The sequence below is a fragment of the Spea bombifrons genome, chromosome 4, assembly GCF_027358695.1.
Source record: "Spea bombifrons isolate aSpeBom1 chromosome 4, aSpeBom1.2.pri, whole genome shotgun sequence".
In the NCBI taxonomy this organism is placed as follows: Eukaryota; Metazoa; Chordata; class Amphibia; order Anura; family Pelobatidae; genus Spea; species Spea bombifrons.
Window position 1 is genome coordinate 92667200 of NC_071090.1, and position 18661 is coordinate 92685860.

At 43.7% G+C, this 18661-nt stretch overlaps 2 protein-coding genes and 8 non-coding genes across 10 annotated transcripts; all 10 read right to left on the minus strand.

Annotated features, from left to right (window-relative positions):
- Positions 1 to 6177: 6177 nt before the first annotated feature.
- Positions 6178 to 8442, minus strand: SNAPC5 (small nuclear RNA activating complex polypeptide 5). The gene is made up of 4 exons (XM_053462380.1): positions 8240 to 8442; positions 7647 to 7727; positions 7139 to 7296; positions 6178 to 6412 (listed from the first exon to the last, which is right to left on the minus strand). Exons 1-3 carry the CDS (start codon positions 8327 to 8329, stop codon positions 7177 to 7179), a joined length of 291 nt encoding a protein of 96 aa, XP_053318355.1. The 5' UTR covers positions 8330 to 8442; the 3' UTR covers positions 6178 to 6412; positions 7139 to 7176.
- A 4104-nt stretch (positions 8443 to 12546) lies between these two features.
- On the minus strand, positions 12547 to 18424 carry RPL4 (ribosomal protein L4). Its single transcript, XM_053462337.1, has 11 exons — positions 18408 to 18424; positions 18186 to 18276; positions 16985 to 17156; positions 16367 to 16473; positions 16008 to 16146; positions 15632 to 15756; positions 14483 to 14612; positions 14030 to 14186; positions 13540 to 13623; positions 13014 to 13134; positions 12547 to 12701 (listed from the first exon to the last, which is right to left on the minus strand). Coding segments are annotated over exons 1-11 (1212 nt in total). The 5' UTR covers positions 18410 to 18424; the 3' UTR covers positions 12547 to 12617.
- LOC128492953 (small nucleolar RNA SNORD18) lies at positions 13213 to 13284 on the minus strand. The gene has a single exon (XR_008354162.1). It is a non-coding gene; the product is annotated as a small nucleolar RNA SNORD18 (small nucleolar RNA).
- Positions 13742 to 13811, minus strand: LOC128492955 (small nucleolar RNA SNORD18). Its single transcript, XR_008354164.1, has one exon. It is a non-coding gene; the product is annotated as a small nucleolar RNA SNORD18 (small nucleolar RNA).
- On the minus strand, positions 14378 to 14449 carry LOC128492951 (small nucleolar RNA SNORD18). The gene has a single exon (XR_008354161.1). It is a non-coding gene; the product is annotated as a small nucleolar RNA SNORD18 (small nucleolar RNA).
- On the minus strand, positions 14680 to 14780 carry LOC128492959 (small nucleolar RNA SNORD16). Its single transcript, XR_008354168.1, has one exon. It is a non-coding gene; the product is annotated as a small nucleolar RNA SNORD16 (small nucleolar RNA).
- On the minus strand, positions 15912 to 15980 carry LOC128492954 (small nucleolar RNA SNORD18). The gene has a single exon (XR_008354163.1). It is a non-coding gene; the product is annotated as a small nucleolar RNA SNORD18 (small nucleolar RNA).
- On the minus strand, positions 16223 to 16325 carry LOC128492961 (small nucleolar RNA SNORD16). Its single transcript, XR_008354170.1, has one exon. It is a non-coding gene; the product is annotated as a small nucleolar RNA SNORD16 (small nucleolar RNA).
- Positions 16759 to 16829, minus strand: LOC128492950 (small nucleolar RNA SNORD18). The gene has a single exon (XR_008354160.1). It is a non-coding gene; the product is annotated as a small nucleolar RNA SNORD18 (small nucleolar RNA).
- LOC128492960 (small nucleolar RNA SNORD16) lies at positions 17233 to 17332 on the minus strand. Its single transcript, XR_008354169.1, has one exon. It is a non-coding gene; the product is annotated as a small nucleolar RNA SNORD16 (small nucleolar RNA).
- Positions 18425 to 18661: the final 237 nt, after the last annotated feature.

The following is an 18661-nucleotide window of genomic DNA, read 5'->3' on the forward strand; positions in this document are numbered from 1 at the left end:
GAACTTTTTCGAGCCTAAATCACGCAAGAAGCACCCTGCGGGTGAATCGGGCCTACCACGTGACCTGGATGAGGATTCGGATGCCTCCCTCAGCCGCGCTTCTGCATCACATTCGAGACCTCCATCTCCTACACCGCAATCCCAGGAGGAGCTCCTTGACCCTCCGCAACAACTTACCTCACAAACGATGAAGGCATTACTTCGTGAAATGAGAGACCAACTTCGTCAGGACTTTCATGAAATTGCTTCTTCCTTGCGACGGGATTTGGACGGCCTGGGGGACCGGACGGACGGCTTGGAACGGCGTATGGAGGAGTTTGCGGATGCGCATAACGCTCTGGCGGACGGCCAGGTATCCACGCAAAACGAGCTCGCTTTTCTCCGCAACAAACTTATGGATCTGGAAGATAGGTCGCGGCGCAATAACATACGTCTTCGGGGAATTCCGGAGTCCATCGAGCAGCACGACCTTCCCGAATATGTCACGGGCCTCTTCGCCGCTCTCCTTGGAGATACCTTACCTGAGGATATTCGACTTGACCGGCTTCACCGTGTTTCTCGCCCAAAGAATCTTCCCGGCTCTCCTCCTCGCGACGTCCTGACGAGGGTCCACTTCTTCGACGTCAAGCATAAGATCATGCAGGCGGCGCGCAACCAACCTACCTTGCCCTCCAGGTTCCAAGATGTCCAGCTTCTGACGGACCTCTCTCAGCTCACACTTCAACTTCGCCGGGCCTTCGCTCCAGTAACAAGCATTCTTCGGTCTCACCAGATTCGCTATAGATGGGGGTACCCGGTGCGTCTGATTGTTTCCCGGAACAGCTCCACTTTCATCTTTGAGTCTCCTGAGGATGGCCTGGCCCGTGTGAAATCTTGGGGCCTCGACGTATCCCCTACGCAAGACCCGGCTCGTGTCTCTACCCCGATGAAGACGACTTCCCCTCCGAAGAAACTGAGAAGGGACTGGTCGACCAAAACCTGATCTACTGATGTTCTTCGACTGGTAACCTCTAGTCGCTTAGCGCCTTTTTTCGTTATATAGATCTCAACAGACTTTCTTACGCTACGATGCTTTTGATTGTTTTCTACTTATTTTTGCCTGTTTTATTGCTACGTTCTTTACACTATACACATTAACATACCCACTAATCTCTCTGGCTGGCTAGCCGTCGTGGGTCTTAACTCCCTGATTTGTTGAGTACCCCCTCAGTGCTATTTATATCGTTAGCACTGTCTCCCCCGTTATTGCTCATGACCATGGGCCGACTTCTGTTTCTGTTCCGTTTGTTCTTTTTGTTAAATTTTTTTTATCGCTATTTTGGGAACTCAATCGATGCACTATCTATCGTTTTGTATTGGGGCACACTTGCAACTGGCGCTCTCTTGTTGGTGGGGTGTCTCCCCCCCGGATCTATTTTTTTGTTTTCTTTTTTTGGCTGAGATTCTTAATTTACCCCTTTGCTCCATGCCATGGCTGATATAAAGGTTCTCTCGATAAATGCTAAAGGCCTTAACACACCGCAGAAACGTTCCCTACTTTGGCACGACGCAAAGTCTCTCCAGGCCAGCATTATTTGTGTTCAAGAAACACATTTAAAAAAATCTCCAAGGCCTCTTTTGTATTCTCCCCACTTCACCACACAGTTTCACTCAATGGCGACTTCCAAGACAGCCGGAGTTTCTATTTTAATTTCTAACCGCCTTGCTTTTTCTTTGATACATAAGCATGTGGATCCGCGGGGTAGATACCTCATATTGGTATGTGAACTCAATGCCACTATTTACACTTTGGCTTCTTTTTACGCCCCCAATACTTCGCAACTTAGCTTCTTTCGTATGTTCTTGGGCAAATTGGAAATGTGTAAACAGGGTCGGGTGGTCCTTTGCGGTGACCTCAATACTGCCCTGTCCCCGCCACTTGATTGCACTTTACATCATAACACCACTCATGATAAACACAAACTTCAACTTGGGTCAGACATGTCCTTTTTGATTCATTCCCATCACCTCTTTGATACATGGAGGGTCTTGCATCCCTCAGAGAGGGATTACACTTTTTTTTCGGCCCCGCATAATATTTATTCTCGCATAGACTACATTTTCCTGGACAAACACACATTACAATCCGCATCCTCCTGCACTATAGGCACCATTTCCTGGACCGATCATGCCCCTGTTTTACTAGCCCTTAAAACAGATTTTCCCTTCCTAGGCCGCGGCACTTGGCGTCTAAACGACTCCCTCTTATACGATGACGCTCACAAGACACAGATCAATTCACATTTGACGCATTATTTTCAAGATAATGCCCTCCCTGACACTCCCATCGAGACCTTGTGGAACGCGCACAAAGCGGTTCTGAGAGGCCGGCTCATTAGCCTGGCCTCCTATGTTAAGAAGCAAAGGTCTGACTCGAAACTACTTTTGTTGAGGAAACTATATGATCTAAACATGCTTAATAAATCCCACATGACTGACTCCCTCACAAGCGACATCGCACGTATTAAACGGCAGTTGTCGGAACTTAATGCTCAAGCTACAGCCCATATGCTTCTTCGTCTTAAGCAAAAATTCTATGCTAAGGGCAACAAAGCTGACACTCTTCTAGCCCGTAAACTTCGACATGCCTCAGCTATTTCTAGGCCACAATACATTACCGCACCCTCTGGTCTAAAAGTTAGCAATCCCTCTCAAATGGCTGAAGTCTTTGCGTCTTACTACGCCAAGTTATATAATCTAAAGGAGGACGCGTCTCTCCACCATCCTGCCCACACTGACATCGCCTCTTATCTTGCCCCTATCCCCTTGCCCTCTGTGCCGCCGGACATCTCTGCCTCGTTGGCAGTGCCTATAGAGTTGCGCGAGGTTGAGAGGGCTGTGGCTCAGCTTAAAAAGGGCTCGGCGCCGGGTCCGGATGGATACACTGCTACTTACTATCGTACGTTTTTACCCATACTGGGCCCCCACTTACTTTCTTTATTTCGCTCTTACATGTCTTCTGGTACTATCCCCTCTGAGAATTTAACTGCCCATATAATCACCCTGCCGAAGCCAGGTAAACCCTTGGACACTTGTTCCAATTATAGGCCTATTTCCCTCCTGAACAATGACGTTAAAATATACGCCAAGATTTTAGCTAATCGATTATCCCCTGTTTTACCGTCACTCCTTCACCCTGACCAGGTTGGCTTTGTCACGGGCCGCCAACCTTCTGACAACACCCGTAAGTTCATTAATGTTATATGGGAAGCCACCAGGAAGAAGATTCCTGGGCTACTCTTATCTTATGATGCGGAAAAAGCCTTTGACAGGCTACATTGGTCGTTCCTGCAACTTACCATGTCAAAATTTAATTTCCCCCCTACATTTATACAAGCGGCCATGGCACTTTATTCTTCCCCCTCTGCCCGTATCTCCATGCAGGGTTTTCTATCCTCCCCATTCGGCATCTCTAATGGCACCCGTCAGGGCTGTCCCTTATCCCCTTTACTTTATATACTAGCCTTAGAACCTCTAGCAGCTTCCATCCGCTCTGACACCTCGATTACGGGCTTTCCCATCTCCAACCATTCTCAATGTGTCCTGGGCCTTTTCGCAGACGACATATTAGTATCTCTTACTTCTCCTTCTCGCTCCTTGTCCGCTCTACAGCACCACCTCTCTCAATACTCTCACGTTTCCTATCACAAGATCAACATACCAAAAACTCAGGCAATGTGTTTCCATCTGGACCCGGTAGACCGCGCTCACCTTACCAATTCCTACTGTTTTACCTGGCAACGCTCCCACATCTCTTATTTGGGTATCAAGCTGCCCAAATGCATTCATAACATTAACACGCTCAATATTTTGGCCACCTGGAGGTGTGTTAGGGAGGACATTCTCAGGTGGCAGAAGTATGAACTTTCATGGTTGGGTCGTGTAAATGCCCTCAAGATGTCAGCCCTTCCCAAGCTTCTCTATGTTTTCCGCACAATTCCTATCCGTCCCCCGGCTAATTTACTGACCACAATTCAGCGCTCTTTCGTGTCATTCACTAAGGTCAGAGCTAGCTCCAGGGTAGCTGCTCGCACTCGGGTAGTCCCCAGATTACAGGGGGGCTTGGGAATCCCACATGTCCCCTCTTACTACTCGGCTTGCATTCTCTCACATGCTTTCTCATTTTATGCTCGCACTAACTCCCCAACTTGGGTACACCAGGAGAATGCTATACTCTCTCCCTACACTCTAGATCAGCTCCTCTGGGTGCAGGGCCCCTCACGGCCCTCCTTGCCTGCCTTACCGCCTACGACCTCTTACATTTTTGATACCTGGGCCGCTGTCTCCAGACACTTGCCCTCCTTGACTAAACTTACCTTTCTCACACCGCTCCGTTCTCTTGAACTTCTGATCCCTGGCCTCAGTCTGGCCCACTGGCTTCGACCCACCCTACGGGTGTTGGGTGACCTTTATAGTGGCCGTGACCTACACTCTTTTACACACCTTACATCTCACCATGGCCTTCCACATCATGACTTCTACAAGTACCTCCAGATCCGCCACCTTCTCCATTCCTCGTCTGGTTCTATCCTCCAACATACGCAGTCTCTATGTTCCATCCGCCCACTCTGCGTTGCTGCCCCTCAATGTAAAGGTGCCATTTCGTCCTGGTACTCCCTTTTACTGAATCGATTCTCTGCCAGTAAGCTTCCCCATATGGTGGCGTGGGAGAGGGAACTGCATCTACAATTGCCCCAGGAGTCCTGGCTTGAGGCAGAGGACATGATGAGGGGGGTATCTTTTTGTACGAATCACCTCGAGCTTCAAAAGAAACTTAGTTGCAGGTGGTATCTTACCCCAGCTCGCCTCTCCCATATAATCCCTGGCCATTCTAAACTTTGTTGGAGGGGTTGTGGACACGAGGGTTCCATGGTTCATATGTGGTGGAGCTGCCCGATTCTACAGCCTCTGTGGAAACAAGTTTTCTCCCTTTTCCCGTTATTGTGCCATATTGACTTAGATTATCTTCCTGAACTTGCCCTCCTGCATATGTTTGATGACCCTCCCCCCTCTCATATACGGAAATTAGTAATACATGTTCTCCTAGCAACCAAACTGTGCATAGCCAAGAAGTGGAAGGCAGCCTCCCCGCCCTCTTTTTTGGATGTTCTTTCCACTCTGGAGAAGCACAGGGTCATGGAAAAAATGTCGCACCTGGCAAATCACACACCTCACCTCTATGATCGGGTATGGTCGGTCTGGTTGGGCAGCTCCCTTTACTCTACGCACTTCCCTTAAATGAAGGTTCTGGCTTTGGGGGGCTTCTTGGAGACTATAGACTTAGAGTGGTTCATATCCCCCTGTATCTGGGTTCTCTTCCCCATGACACTACGGCTTCCCAGCCTGGCCTTGTCTCCACTCTGTCACTCCTGGTGTTAGCTGTGTAGCTACATGTCTTGCCTTCTTCTCCGCCTTATTGAGTACATACCCCAAAATGCGATTACTTTTGTTTACTTTTGTTTTTTTGTTTTAGTTCGGTTCACACTCTTATCTTTTTAATGAAAATGGAAATGTAGGACCGTTTACTGTACTTTATTGTGCATCTGTACCATTGTGCATCCACTATGTGTTATCTCCACCATGTCTAGTCTATCGCCGACCATGAGGCTATATTGTAGTCACTTTACTTTTTTCAATGGCCATTGTGGACTTGTACTTCTGTAATCTTCGTGGCCTGTTTTATCCTGATGCACTTCTCCTGATGTTTGTATCACCTTGCACTGTGATATTGTATTATTACACTTGGTCCTCAATAAAATTTTATTTTCAAAAAAAAAAAAAACGTGGGAAAAAGGGATGCATCTCCCTCGGGTTACAATAAACTCGCTCAAATGTACCAGTTTAGAGACTCATTGCGGTCAAAGTTCAAGAGTGCTGGCTTCGTGAACGATCACCGTGCTTATCATCAATGCCGAACAGGACTGGTTTTATACATGCCCGTACTGACATAAGTATATAGGTGTGTGCACATATACGGTATTCATATACACATTTTTAAAACGTCTAAAATAACCAATGCAATGTGTCAAGTGATGCCATACATTTTTGGCCATGCATAAATGATATTACTCAGGATACTTAATGTTGTGTTTTTAAAGGGAATATCCACATAAAAAATAGGTGAGACAGAAGAGCCACTTACTGCTTCGGACACACTGAAAAACACCCACAGACGCTTTATTTACATTTGTAAACAGCAAATCCATTGTTTGGACACAGGTATTCCTTTAATCTCTGAAAATCACCAGTCTGTCGTCCCATAAAATGTCAATAAAGGCTCCTCTTCTGGACTGGCGATAATAGAAAATAACCCCCTGGTCCATTGCTACAAGTTGGTAATAATGTGCTTTAGGTTCAGAGAGAAAACATGAAACTAAGAGGAAAAATAAAGATCGTTATTTGGTAAAGTGGATCGGGTCATCTGCAAGCTAGCAACCAAAGTAAATTCTTAAATATGGTGTCGCAAGCCAGCGTTTCATGGTCCAGAGCAATATGCGTGGTTAAATCCATTCTGAAACATCACCAGTTACTACTCGTTATTTGTGCCGGGCCAAACGCAGCACTTACTGCTAAAGAAGCTCTCCGAGGCTGACACTACATGAAACGCAGACACGTCGGTGAAAAGAGATGTTTCCTCTCGTCTGTTCTGATGACCCCTGTCCGGAGACGGGGACTAATAGGTACAGCTTTTTAACCATTATATTCACAGCTATGAGAAAACAATTCAGTGCAATCGCAACCATCATCGGTCATAACGACTGTTAAAAAAAATCTCACAAATATGCAAGACTTTCTATTAAAACAAAAAAAAATAGCAGGCGTAAAACCTTTCATTGTATTTAAGCCTCTGTAAGTGATCTAAGCCTGCCAAGTGCGGCAAGATGTTCCCTTTAACTTGGGATGGATGCTTATTAAAGAAACGCACCATGCAACACCCCTCACCTACACTAACCCCACAGTCCTCTATATCTGACTTTGATCCTGCCATTAAACCACCGAGGCTGATGAATTTCCGGTCTCACTTTTAATAATAGTCTAGAGTATACCCACAGCACCTGTCTGTTACTTGTAGCCTCCCTGGGATCTATGAGAAAATCACCTATCGATAATGGGTAGGCAGACATCTTTGTTGTAGGGTTAAGAGTCCGACTCCTCTTCTTCCTCCTCCATTTCTTCCTGGTCCTGGGTATAATCCATAGTGCTCAGCTGCAGCTCTGTCTGATTTATAACAGCTTCGTTATCCATGTGCATTTCCCCCTGTTAACAAACATGGATGGAATGGAGATTGAGTTATCGTTGTGGACCTAAAGTAATGGTGATCCTTGTAACAGTAGGGTATTTGTTCATACGCAAATGATTGTTAGAGAAAACAAACTGGAGCAGCCTAATAAAAGGTTAAATTAAAAACGTAACTTTTATTAATTCCATTTAAAATGGTCTGCTGAGTGGGTCCAAGAAGCATCATAGGTTTGCAGATGTCCGCCCAACACTGATCAGGATAACAACAAGCAAGCAACAGACACTAAGTACCTACACAAGTTGTATACAAATCAGACACTCTCAGCAGTTACACATCTTTATTGCCCCAGTTTAGAGAAGCCGCTTACCTCCTCCGCTGCCTCAGATGAGGACTTCTGGTCCTCCTCCGCTCCGCAGTTTATCATGGACTGAAGAGCAAGTTCCTCAACCTGGGAGAGTAATTATCAGGATCAACTTGGTATGTAGACAATAAACAATAAGCTATATGTGCGATAACACAATCATATTTATAAGTATTCCATCCCTTTACTCTCCATACCAGTAAACTACGGCTACCTACAGATCCTACACCTTCAGTACCTATCTCCCAACGCTTCGAGTGGCCATTGGTTAGAGGGGCAGGATTGTAACGTGACTTTATCATGTCACTATATCAAGCAATACACGAGAATAAGAGCTACACCACCAGCCGCCAATGCCACACCGCCAATGCTACAACACCAGTGCCAGCTGCCAATGCTACCCCACCAGCTGCCAGCCGCCAATGTCACCCCGCCAGCTGCTAATACTACAATACTAATGTCAACAAGATCCATGCAACCTCCATTTTATTGGTACACGGGTATACACTGCAGCCTAATGCACAATCTATTATTACATCTCATTGTATATTATGCTTGATATCAGTGACATTTAACCCCCTGGCATTTTGCACTCTGACCTTTAGCCTGTTGAGCTGGTCATGGAGGGACGCTTTAATCTTAAGCAGAGTCTCCTCCTCTTTCTTCAGCTCCTGCAGGCGGCTGAGCATCTTTCTCCCGTATCGGGTCACAGCCTTGGGCGCCTCATCACGCAACGATCCGGCAAACCCCACGCAGGATACCTGTCTATGCGACCAAGCACGGCGTAATCACGCTGCGTAGGATCCTGCGTGCGGCACTTCCTCTTTCCCTCACCGGAAGCCACGGCGGCCATATTTAGTGTGGGAAGGGCGCGTTTACTACATAGAGTGTAGACAAGAATAATTTGGGAAGTTTAAGGCAAATGCTTACAACGCCAGAAAAATGGTGTGCGTACATTTCTCATTATAACCCGGGCTTCTGTTACGTTAAATAAATTGAATATTTTAGGACTGCTCGCTATGCAGAGAACTGAGGAATCAGACATTACAAGGAGTGAACGAGTTCCTGCAGAATATATGTTAAAAGGGAAGTCCCGTGAGGAATAAACTTTGCTATACACAGTGATATGGGATACACATCCAAAAAACATCCATAATTATTATCATCGATCATATGATGAAGCTGCTGCTTTAAGGCAATGCTAATTAAGTCTGTACTTCATTTGAAGAAGACATTTATTAGGCAGGATATGTGTCTATAAATATATATATATTATATATATTATATAATAAATATAATATATATATATACACACACACCAGACTAATATTATCATGAGTAAATCCACAACACTCCCCTTATGGTGACACTCTGCAGGACGATGTTTAGATTTTTTACCTTTGTATTTAGAGCGCTGTACTGTATTTTTTCTCTCTTCTCTGCTATGCACATTGGACTTTCAAGGAGAGCTCGGGCTTCTTATAGGGGTCTTCCCTCTGTTTGGTTTCAAAACATGTTGTTCTAGTTCATTGAGCTATGGTAACCTATATGAGGTATTCCTGAAATCAGGACACCTGAATAGATACATTTTGAGGGGATTTTCGCTAGTTTTTACAAAATTTCTCATCCTAAATCTTCCACTAATCATCTATGGCAGGGGTGTCCAAGTTTTTTCTGCAGTGGGCCACTTCATCAGAATTGTATACGTGCGCGGGCCGCACTCATTTTTCACTGTGACAAAAAATATGGCCTTTAATAAAATATGCAGATTAAAATAAAGTAAAACGACACAAAACCTTTTCTGGGCCTAGAAAGTTTTGCGACTACAAATTCAGGGTTCCCTAGATTTATTCTAGGGATGAACTAAAATGAAAATTCTGGACCAAAACATTCAGGGTTCACTTAGCCAAAACCGAAAATGACCCCCACCTTTAAAAATAATAATAAAAACTCACATTTTTAATAAAAGTAGGTAACACACAATTGGACAAAATTAGCAATATGACTTGGCAACCAGTAAATGCTGGCAACCCAGGCAACCAGTAAATGCTGGTACCTAGGCATGATGGGACTGTGCTCGCTGTGATTGCTGTTAGCAATCCCACTCCTATCATGCTAAGTCAGCCAGTACATGCTGGTACAGGGTGGCTGTAAGTGATGTGCAGACCCCATACTGCTGGCAGCATCACTACACAAGGGGGGCAGCTAGCTAGGTTTCAGCATGTACTGGCTGACTTGGCATGATAGGAGTGTGATTGCTAACAGTAGTCACAGTCCCATCATGCCTAGGTTCCAGCACTTACACATCCATCCAGTAAATACTGGAACCTAGGCATTATGGGACTGTGATTGCTGTTAGCAATCACACTCCTATCATGCCAAGTCAGCCAGTACATGCTGGTACAGGGTGGCTGTAAGTGCAGACCCCATACTGCTGGCAGCATCAATACACAAGGGGGGCAGCTGGCCAGGTTTCAGCATGTACTGGCTGACTTGGCATGATAGGAGTGTGATTGCTAACAGCAATCACAGTCCCATCATGCCTAGGTTCCAGCACTTACACATCCATGCTATCACACACACACACACACACACACACACTCATTTATTCATATAATCATTCATTCACAGATTCATTCCCTCAATCACACACACTCATTCAAACACCCTCCCCACCTCCTTACCTGCAAGGCAGCTCCTCGATGCCGCTTACAGACTTCAGCAGGGGGCGCGGCCTCCCTCTGCCTTCTCTGCTAAAGCACAGAGGAAGTAGGATGTCACGTGAACTCCGCTTCCTCTGTGTGCAGTCCAGAAGACCCTCCCACAAGTAAGTAGCAGGGCTTGAGGTGCGGCTCGCGTAGGATCGGTAGCCCTGACTGCCGATCTTACGCGGGCCGCACCTCGAGGTCTCGCGGGCCGCATTTGGCCCGCGGGCCGCATGTTGGACGCCCCTGATCTATGGTATCAAAAGAAAGCTCTATCTCTCCTTGAAAAAACAATATATAGTTTACATGGGTACACTATTCACAGGAAAAGAGAACAATCGCTGAACTGGCATACTGAAAAAATAGCAAAATTGCTCAGGGACTTGAGGTACCCAAAACCCCTGGGACTGAAAGGGTTAAGTAAGGTTGGAATATATTTTTTCCGACCCGTATTTAGTCAGAGGTAATTGTCAGAGCTACAGCTGAAAAGACAGTCAAGGTGAAAATTCTTCACACTCTCTCCCAGGTTATTTGGTACCCTCGAGTAAAACACTTTATACCCCAAATGTTGTGTACAGATATTTTTCATATGTAAGAATACCATCCTCTCGGTCTGAGCTACCGCTGGCTTTATCATCAGTTATTAAATACAATACTGTTAGAATGCTGAAATGCTAGACTCAGGAGTTGGTTTAAATCACTAAAAAAAATTATGCAGGTGTTCTATTATTGCATGTTTTTATTTTGGCTGCAAACAAGTTTATTTTAACTTGTTAAATATCCTTTTAACAAACATGTCTTAAAGGCTTTTCGGCATTGTATACAGTGCCTGATATCACATTGTGATCGAGATATACTGTATAAACATTACAAATGCTATAATCACCCAGCTTCTACAGCAATTTGAAATGTTATCACTAAGACGTACCTCGTATAAAATATGCTGATCGTTGTAAAAGATAGTCTAGGTTCCATTCTTTAATGCATACAACAAAAAACAAAACTAGAGCACATGCAGGAAGTGTACCCAAGTACATTTCCTGGTCTTAGAGACAGCCAGGGAGGAAGTGCAATTTTTGGTACCAGTTGGACTTGTGCTGCTTTAATAGATTTAACTATATTGAAATACCGTATACATAAATAGGAATGGAGTCAGAAATATTGTAATTATGAAACCAAGACCAGAAATATATCACACCCATGATCATCCTGCAGGTTTCACGGCATTACTTTTAATGTGATTGAACAAATGTGGCCAATATCCCAACAGCCCGCAGTGCAACATACAGTCCAAGGAGCACTTGAAATTAAAGTACCATGGGGGTTCAAAGTACAGTGCTATATACAGTAGTGTAGGTTAGCATTTAAATAAACTTCCTTTAGCTGTAGACCTGGAGGCTGCCATTGTTGCCCCATCATGTAACATTTTGGATGACTTTCCCTGCCCAAACACACCGGGATGATTCTTTATGGCAATGCTAATGAAGTCTGTTACTCTGCGGACACTAGCCAGTGCGGTCATTCTATTGTTCACAACAGGCAGTAAGATAAGGAGCCGGTGCTTATCTAGACTAGGCTGTAAGAGCTAAACCGACAATATGCCCATATGCAACTTCATGCAAAAAACTAGACCGAGCTGCTTTTCTTTTTGCACCCTTTGCGTCTGAGGCCGTTGTAACATTTCTGCAGTGCTCTTGTTTAGCTGTAGTTTAATTTAGTGAACCCACACAAGTTTCTTCAGAGCAAGGGCTTTTAGATGCTATTTTGATTATATCTAGACATGCACACAAGCGAAATTCCTTTGAACTAAATTTTGTTTTTGCCACCAACACCTCTTGGACTTACCTTTCATTAAATTAAAAAAAGTTCCCCAGGCCCCAGGGCAAGGACTGTCAAATAGGTGCATGAATTTGTCAGGTTGTTTGGTGTTAAAAGGCCACATTTTGGACAGGGGCAATTAAGTTTCAGCATTTGGTCAGCCTGCCCAACGTCTTTCGTTACCTTTGAAACTTGTGAAGCGAGACGTACCAAGTATGTTCCTTGGGAAGACTTCTTGATTCAGTAACTTCTAAGTTTGAGATTGCACAATATACAAACGCACTAGGACTTCATTTCTCTACTCCTAAAAACCCTGAATCATACTGCAAAGGCTATGTGTTTCAGTCATCTTTAAAACATTAAAGAACCAGTAAAACGGGTAATTTTTAAACAGATTTTATTCGGAGTAAATTCAAAGTGCCATCCAACACTGAACCGCAGTGGATACATTGTATTACTTGGCTGGTTTCTCCTCCTTTACAGGCTTCTTCTTGATTGGTTTCTTAACCTTGACTGGTTTTGTCTCTTTAGCCTTTATCTAGTAAAAACAAAAAAAAAATTAAGTGACCATTACCATAAAACATTCACTGCCTCAACATTCTAACCATCAATGACCTTTAAGTGTAGAATACACAAAAATAATCACATGGTAAAAATAGAGTACAAATAGCATTAAAGGGCATTTAAGACTTATGAACAAAATCCTAAAGGTAATCAGAACATTTTGCAGATCTAAAAGCAAACATTTTACTTTATAGTAATGGTAAGGCTACCCTTTAGGTACACACCTGTCATCAGGTATGAGTTTAAGTGCTATGACAAAGTAGCAGAAAAAGGAAACATTTCTTACATTTGCAGCCTGGCGCAGGATGGCATTACGTTTAGCTGTCTTGGCATATGGGTTCAGTCTCATCATGATCCTCAAGTTCTTCAGTGGGTTCTTCTTAAGCTCTCTGCGCTTCACCTTTTTGCTGTAGAGAGAATAAAAATTCCATCAAGGTTTGGGAGCCAAGCTGCCATGATGCATAACATGTGGGTTATGCGCAAGTTAAGTCAGAACTTCCACTCAAGTCATATGATTTCATAAACACGGACCAATGAAGTGGAAATCATCATTTTATCCAGATAGAGTTCTTTGGTGGCGAACCTCTCGTTACATGCAAGAGAATCAGAATTGTTGCTACCAGCTTATCTTTATAGAGTTAAAGCACATTTGTCCTCACTGGGAAACACTGTTTAAGTAGAAAGGGCAGAGTCTGCTATGCAGAATACTGGCCATTTTAAGAGGATTGGACATGCATGAAAACAGAGGGGTGAACAAATGCACCTAACCAGAATGTCACTTAACCAGACATTTAAGGAAACAAAATACATACATTGGTGCACGCAGTGCTTTCTGGATTTCCTGACTCTTCAGGATTCTGCCCAGATCTGTGTTTGTCATCTTGTGCATGGGAAGGCTTAGAGGGAAGGAAAAGAAATCAAACCATTAACTACTTTGCTGTAGAAAGGCTCTTTAGAAAAGTACAGTTAAAATCACTCAGGTTATAAAAATTTTATCCAAGAACAGCTTGGCCTTAGATCAGAACTTCCACAGTAATCATGGTGTTTCAGAAACACGGACCAGAAGTGGAAATCATCATACACTAACCAAAGTCAGACCATTTGCAGTTTGTGCTGTACTCTTCATTTAGTATGAGTTACATGTTATAGCTTAAGAAGCAACATGCATTATCTATAAAACTGAACACTAGATGCAGGCAACTGTTGCAACCAGTATCTTGCATCTAGAATACAGCAACACTCTACAAGAGAATAGCATTGAATACCTTGTTTAATGAACATACAGGAATGTAAGACACCTACTTGTAGTCTGCCTTTAGAGTGGCTGCTTTGCGCCATGTGCCATAAAGGTCATCCAGTTTGCGGAAAGCACTTTCTGTCCAGATGCAGAATCTTCCAACATGACCACCAGGAGCCAACCTCAGAACGTTCAGTTTACTTACATTCAGAAGAGTGATTCCTGTGAGAGAATACACTATCTGTTTAAGGTACACAATGCAGTCAGCACTCCTAGAAGTTTGAACAGTGTAATATCCTTAAGAGTTTAAAGGTCAACTATTTGCAACATTACCATTATGTACCAATATCCATTTTATACAGATCTATAGTCAAAGGCAGCAGATTCCTTGCATGCATAAACAAGTATCCTGCAGGGTCAGAACTTCCACATAAATCACATGTTTCAGAAACACGGACCAATGAAGTGGGAAATCATCATTCCTTTATAAGCTTTTGCCACCTCAAACAGCTTCGTACCTGGGATATTTCTGAAGGCTTTGATAATGCCATTGTCTTCGTTATAGATGATGCAAGGCCCTCTACGCTGGATGCGACGTCTGTTCCTCATCTTACCCTTGCCAGCACGCATGCGCTGAGATGCATACACCTGCAAACAAAAGCTTGCATTATTGTAAATGTAAAAGGTTAACAGGCAGCAGGACATTAAGATAACTTGCTCAGAAATTAATTACTCATCAGCCATCCACACTAGCATAAAGACAGAAGGCAACTGTCGCTTAGTGTTGAGTAAGGCGCAAATTACAACATCATGGCAAGCAACACAAACTAAATGAACAGCTCCAACAGCAATAAGCAAAGGCAACACTTTCCCCTAGAAAAATTCTTAACTTACTTAACCAAGGGTTCAACAAACTATGAGTTTGTGTATATAAGTATAGTGCCAGTATGTCAGTATGTCTACTGTATTGCTTAGGTGTGCATTTTTAGATACCTGTAGTGTTAGTGAGTGCGTATGTTGGATAGTGTGTGCATGTGTGTGGTGTTAACAGGTATGTTCATGTTTCAGTATGGCATTAGCGTGAGCATATGCACGTATTTAGTGTTAGTGTACGATTTTGTGCATGTATGTGAATGTATGTATGTGTTACCGCTTGTAAGCATGTGTCCATTACTCTACAGTTTGTGTAGAAATGGAAGCTAGTGCCTGGCATGCTCAATATTTTATTTGCATGAACATGGTTTAATATGAGAACCTGACATAATGTACACTAGTTATGAATGTGTTAACTGCTGTTAACATTCATAACACGGGGTATTTTACACCGTAAAGACACAAGTTTGTATGTTTAATGGTTAAACATACAAGCTTGAGTCTTTACGGTGCAAAATACCACTTGTTATAAATGTTAACAGCAGTACGAAGTGGTACAGCACTTAAAAAAAGAGCAGAGTTTTATGTCCTATTGCCCCAATAAACATCCTTTAACTGCAGGCCAGGGGGTAAAATATGGAAAGAAAAAAACAAAAAAACTGGCTCCAGAATGTTTTGGCTAGCTCCTAGAACCAAACCTGTCGACCCCGACTTCCTATGCGCACATGCATTCTCACTGTCCCCATGATACCTCATGAAGATACCTGTAAAACCAAATCAAAAGACCTGCTCACCTTCTTTATGTCATTCCAAGCTTTAAGCTTCTTTAGTAGCAGGACTGCTTCCTTTGTTTTTTTGTAGTTTTCAACTTTGTCCTCAACAACAAGGGGTACTTCTGGGATCTCCTCAATACGGTGGCCTGAATATCGCAGGAGATTTGTTTTTAAAACTTAAATTACAAGCTTGCATATAATCAAAAAGCCATACAGTGTACTAGGATTTCAGCACATGTGGCTTGTGTCCCAATCTAATCAGTCCTTATTCATGCGCACAAGACAAGTATTAAGATATTTGCCAGTCAGAACTTCCATTATGATCATGCGTTTCAGAAACACGGACCAGAAGTGGAACTCATCACGTAGCATCCCCATGCCTTTCCGACAGTCTCACCTTTAGACATAACTAGAGCAGGAAGACCAGAAGCTGCCACAGCAGAGCAGATAGCATAACGCTTCTGGGTTGTATTGACTCTACGATGCCAGCGCCTCCAGGTCTTGGTTGGAGCAAACATACGCCCTCCACGACACATCTATTGCTGACGTTAAGGAAATTGAACTTCACACGCATATTCTAAAGGATGGGAAGGCTGACTAAAATTAAACACTTGCTCAGAACTTTGTTTTTTTCTGCAGCCACTCACACCAGCATAGTGACAGCAGGCAACTGTCGCATAGTGTGGAGTAAGACGCAAATTACAACATCACGGCAATCAACAGTACATGCTACAAACACAGCCAGCTGAAGGATACATTTCCGAAAGCACCCTGGCCAGAGCGGTGAGTTCCACCTCCGCGGACACGAGGAATACGGGCAACAGCCCGTCCAGTACCCCATGATTCAGCACTAGTCTGATGACCTGAGAAAATAAAAACAGAAGTTAGGAAATTCATTAAAAACAAAAAAAATCTATGAAGCTTTTCTCTATACAGTGTTTTTTAGCTGCGCGTCAATACGGGCTGTGATTTTTCACACATGAAAGCAATATATAACTTTGGATCCCAGGAAATGATGTTGAGAACTACAGTTAACCATTTAGTTAACAGTGGCATAAACTACCAGACAGGTAGAAAGGTTTCATGGTTTTAGAAATTGCCTTACACAATGTCAGACCAGAGGTCTATAAACAGATGTCCCACTAATAGAGATCAGAACTTCCACTAATATCATTAGTTTCAGAAACACGGACCAATGAAGTGGAACTCATCCTCTCTCATCTGTTACCAGGTTCTGTGAAAGGGATAGCAGCAGAATGAAAGCCTGCTATCGCCCCCTTCATTTATACGAATTCAGTGTGTGTATTAACGCCAGCGCTGCTGTGGTCACCAACATACAATACAAAGCATGTAATACTTAGAGTGATAACATACCAGCAAGCTTGCTCACAGCATAGGGCTGCCTGTTATTCTTGCGCAGATTGGTGTGGACAAAGTTGACAATATCTGGGCGAATTGGTGCCCTGAATACGGCAGGCAGAGTGACATTTTTGCCAGAAGATTCCCCCTTTTCGGAGTACACAGATATCAAAGGACGAGCGCAGGCCTAAAAGAAAAAGAACAGCCCGTTATAATAAACATTGTCTTAATATAGGCTAAAGTCCTATTTCAGATTTTCAGGACACTCAGCCTTTTTTAATCGTCAGCCCGCAGCATCAGAATTTTGACAGCAGGCAACTGTCTCTGAATACCGGGTAAGACGCAAATTACACCATCATTGCTGTCCGTAACACACAAGGCAAAGTAGAGATCTACCAGAATACTATTTAAACATATGCAGATAGTACAAATAACTAGACTGGGTACTGCCTCTATAAATGAAGAAACAGTTATGTTTTCCTAAAGGAGGCTCATGCAACAAAAAGCCTAGTAGTAATTAGTGGCCCACTGTCTCCTGCACCAACTAACTCAGGGCAAGACCTGCAGTAGCAATCTATACGAACATATAAAGTAGCGTTTAATGCCTAGAGATACCACAAGCTTACTTTTTCTGGGGTCTTATATTAAGCAGCTTACAACAAAACTAAGCCACACTGCTGTGACTTAAACAACTTCAATATGCATAATAGAAGCTGTAGAAAAAAAGCCCACTAAGCACTATTCCTGGAAGACTAATACATTAAAACATGAGGGAAGTGAATCTTTCTAACAGGGTGGTCTATATTCACAATGCCTCTCATGCACCCGTGGTAACGAGGTGAGGGATCCCGACTATAACCTCCCTTCACTGTTACCGGACTGGGGCCCGCTGTATAAAGGACGGGCTACTTAAGTATTTCCCGCCTATAAATACTTTAAAGCACTTCTGCCGACTTAACACAAGCACAAGAAGCACGTAGTTGTTGATAGTGGCCGCATATAAGACACCTCCGTTGCGGGGCTGTTGGGCCTATGGCAACAGGAGGCCAGGCCTCCGACATGCGTGACCAGCGTGGCTCGGTCCCCGGGTGACAGGCAGACCCCAGCCTGGAGCGTACGCCACGGTGTACCGGGGACGCGTAACCCTCACTCCGTTCCTCACAAGCTCGCGCTCTCGGGAATAACTCTTCGTTCCATTCCCTTTTCCCATCCTCACCATGCTGACCGCCGGCTCCTCGCTGCTTCTTGATGGCGGCCACGGAGAGAAAAGGAAGGAGAAGGCGGAGTGCGCCGCTATATGACTCCGCCTGAAAGAGGGGTGGAGAGAAGCTTTCTAATTAAAAATCAGCTAGAAACAAAAAATGAAGAGGGAAAAATACAAATTAAAACCACTGATCATGGAAAGGTAAAATATATTATTAAAGTAACAGAAAGATACATGGAAAAGCTCAGTGGAACTCTGGGAACTACTTCTTATGCGGATGGATATTAATGTTCCTACGCCGGATCTGAAGATGACGTGTGAGGAGGAGAAATTACTTAACAAAACGTAATTAAATTGGGACCAGCCTAACTTTCAATGAAGTAAATAGAATGCCTAAACTCATATCGTGATGATTTATATAATTTTACGGTGTTAGAACATTTTAGCGTTATTAGAAGTACTTCCGGTGTCGTGACTCCGATGACAGA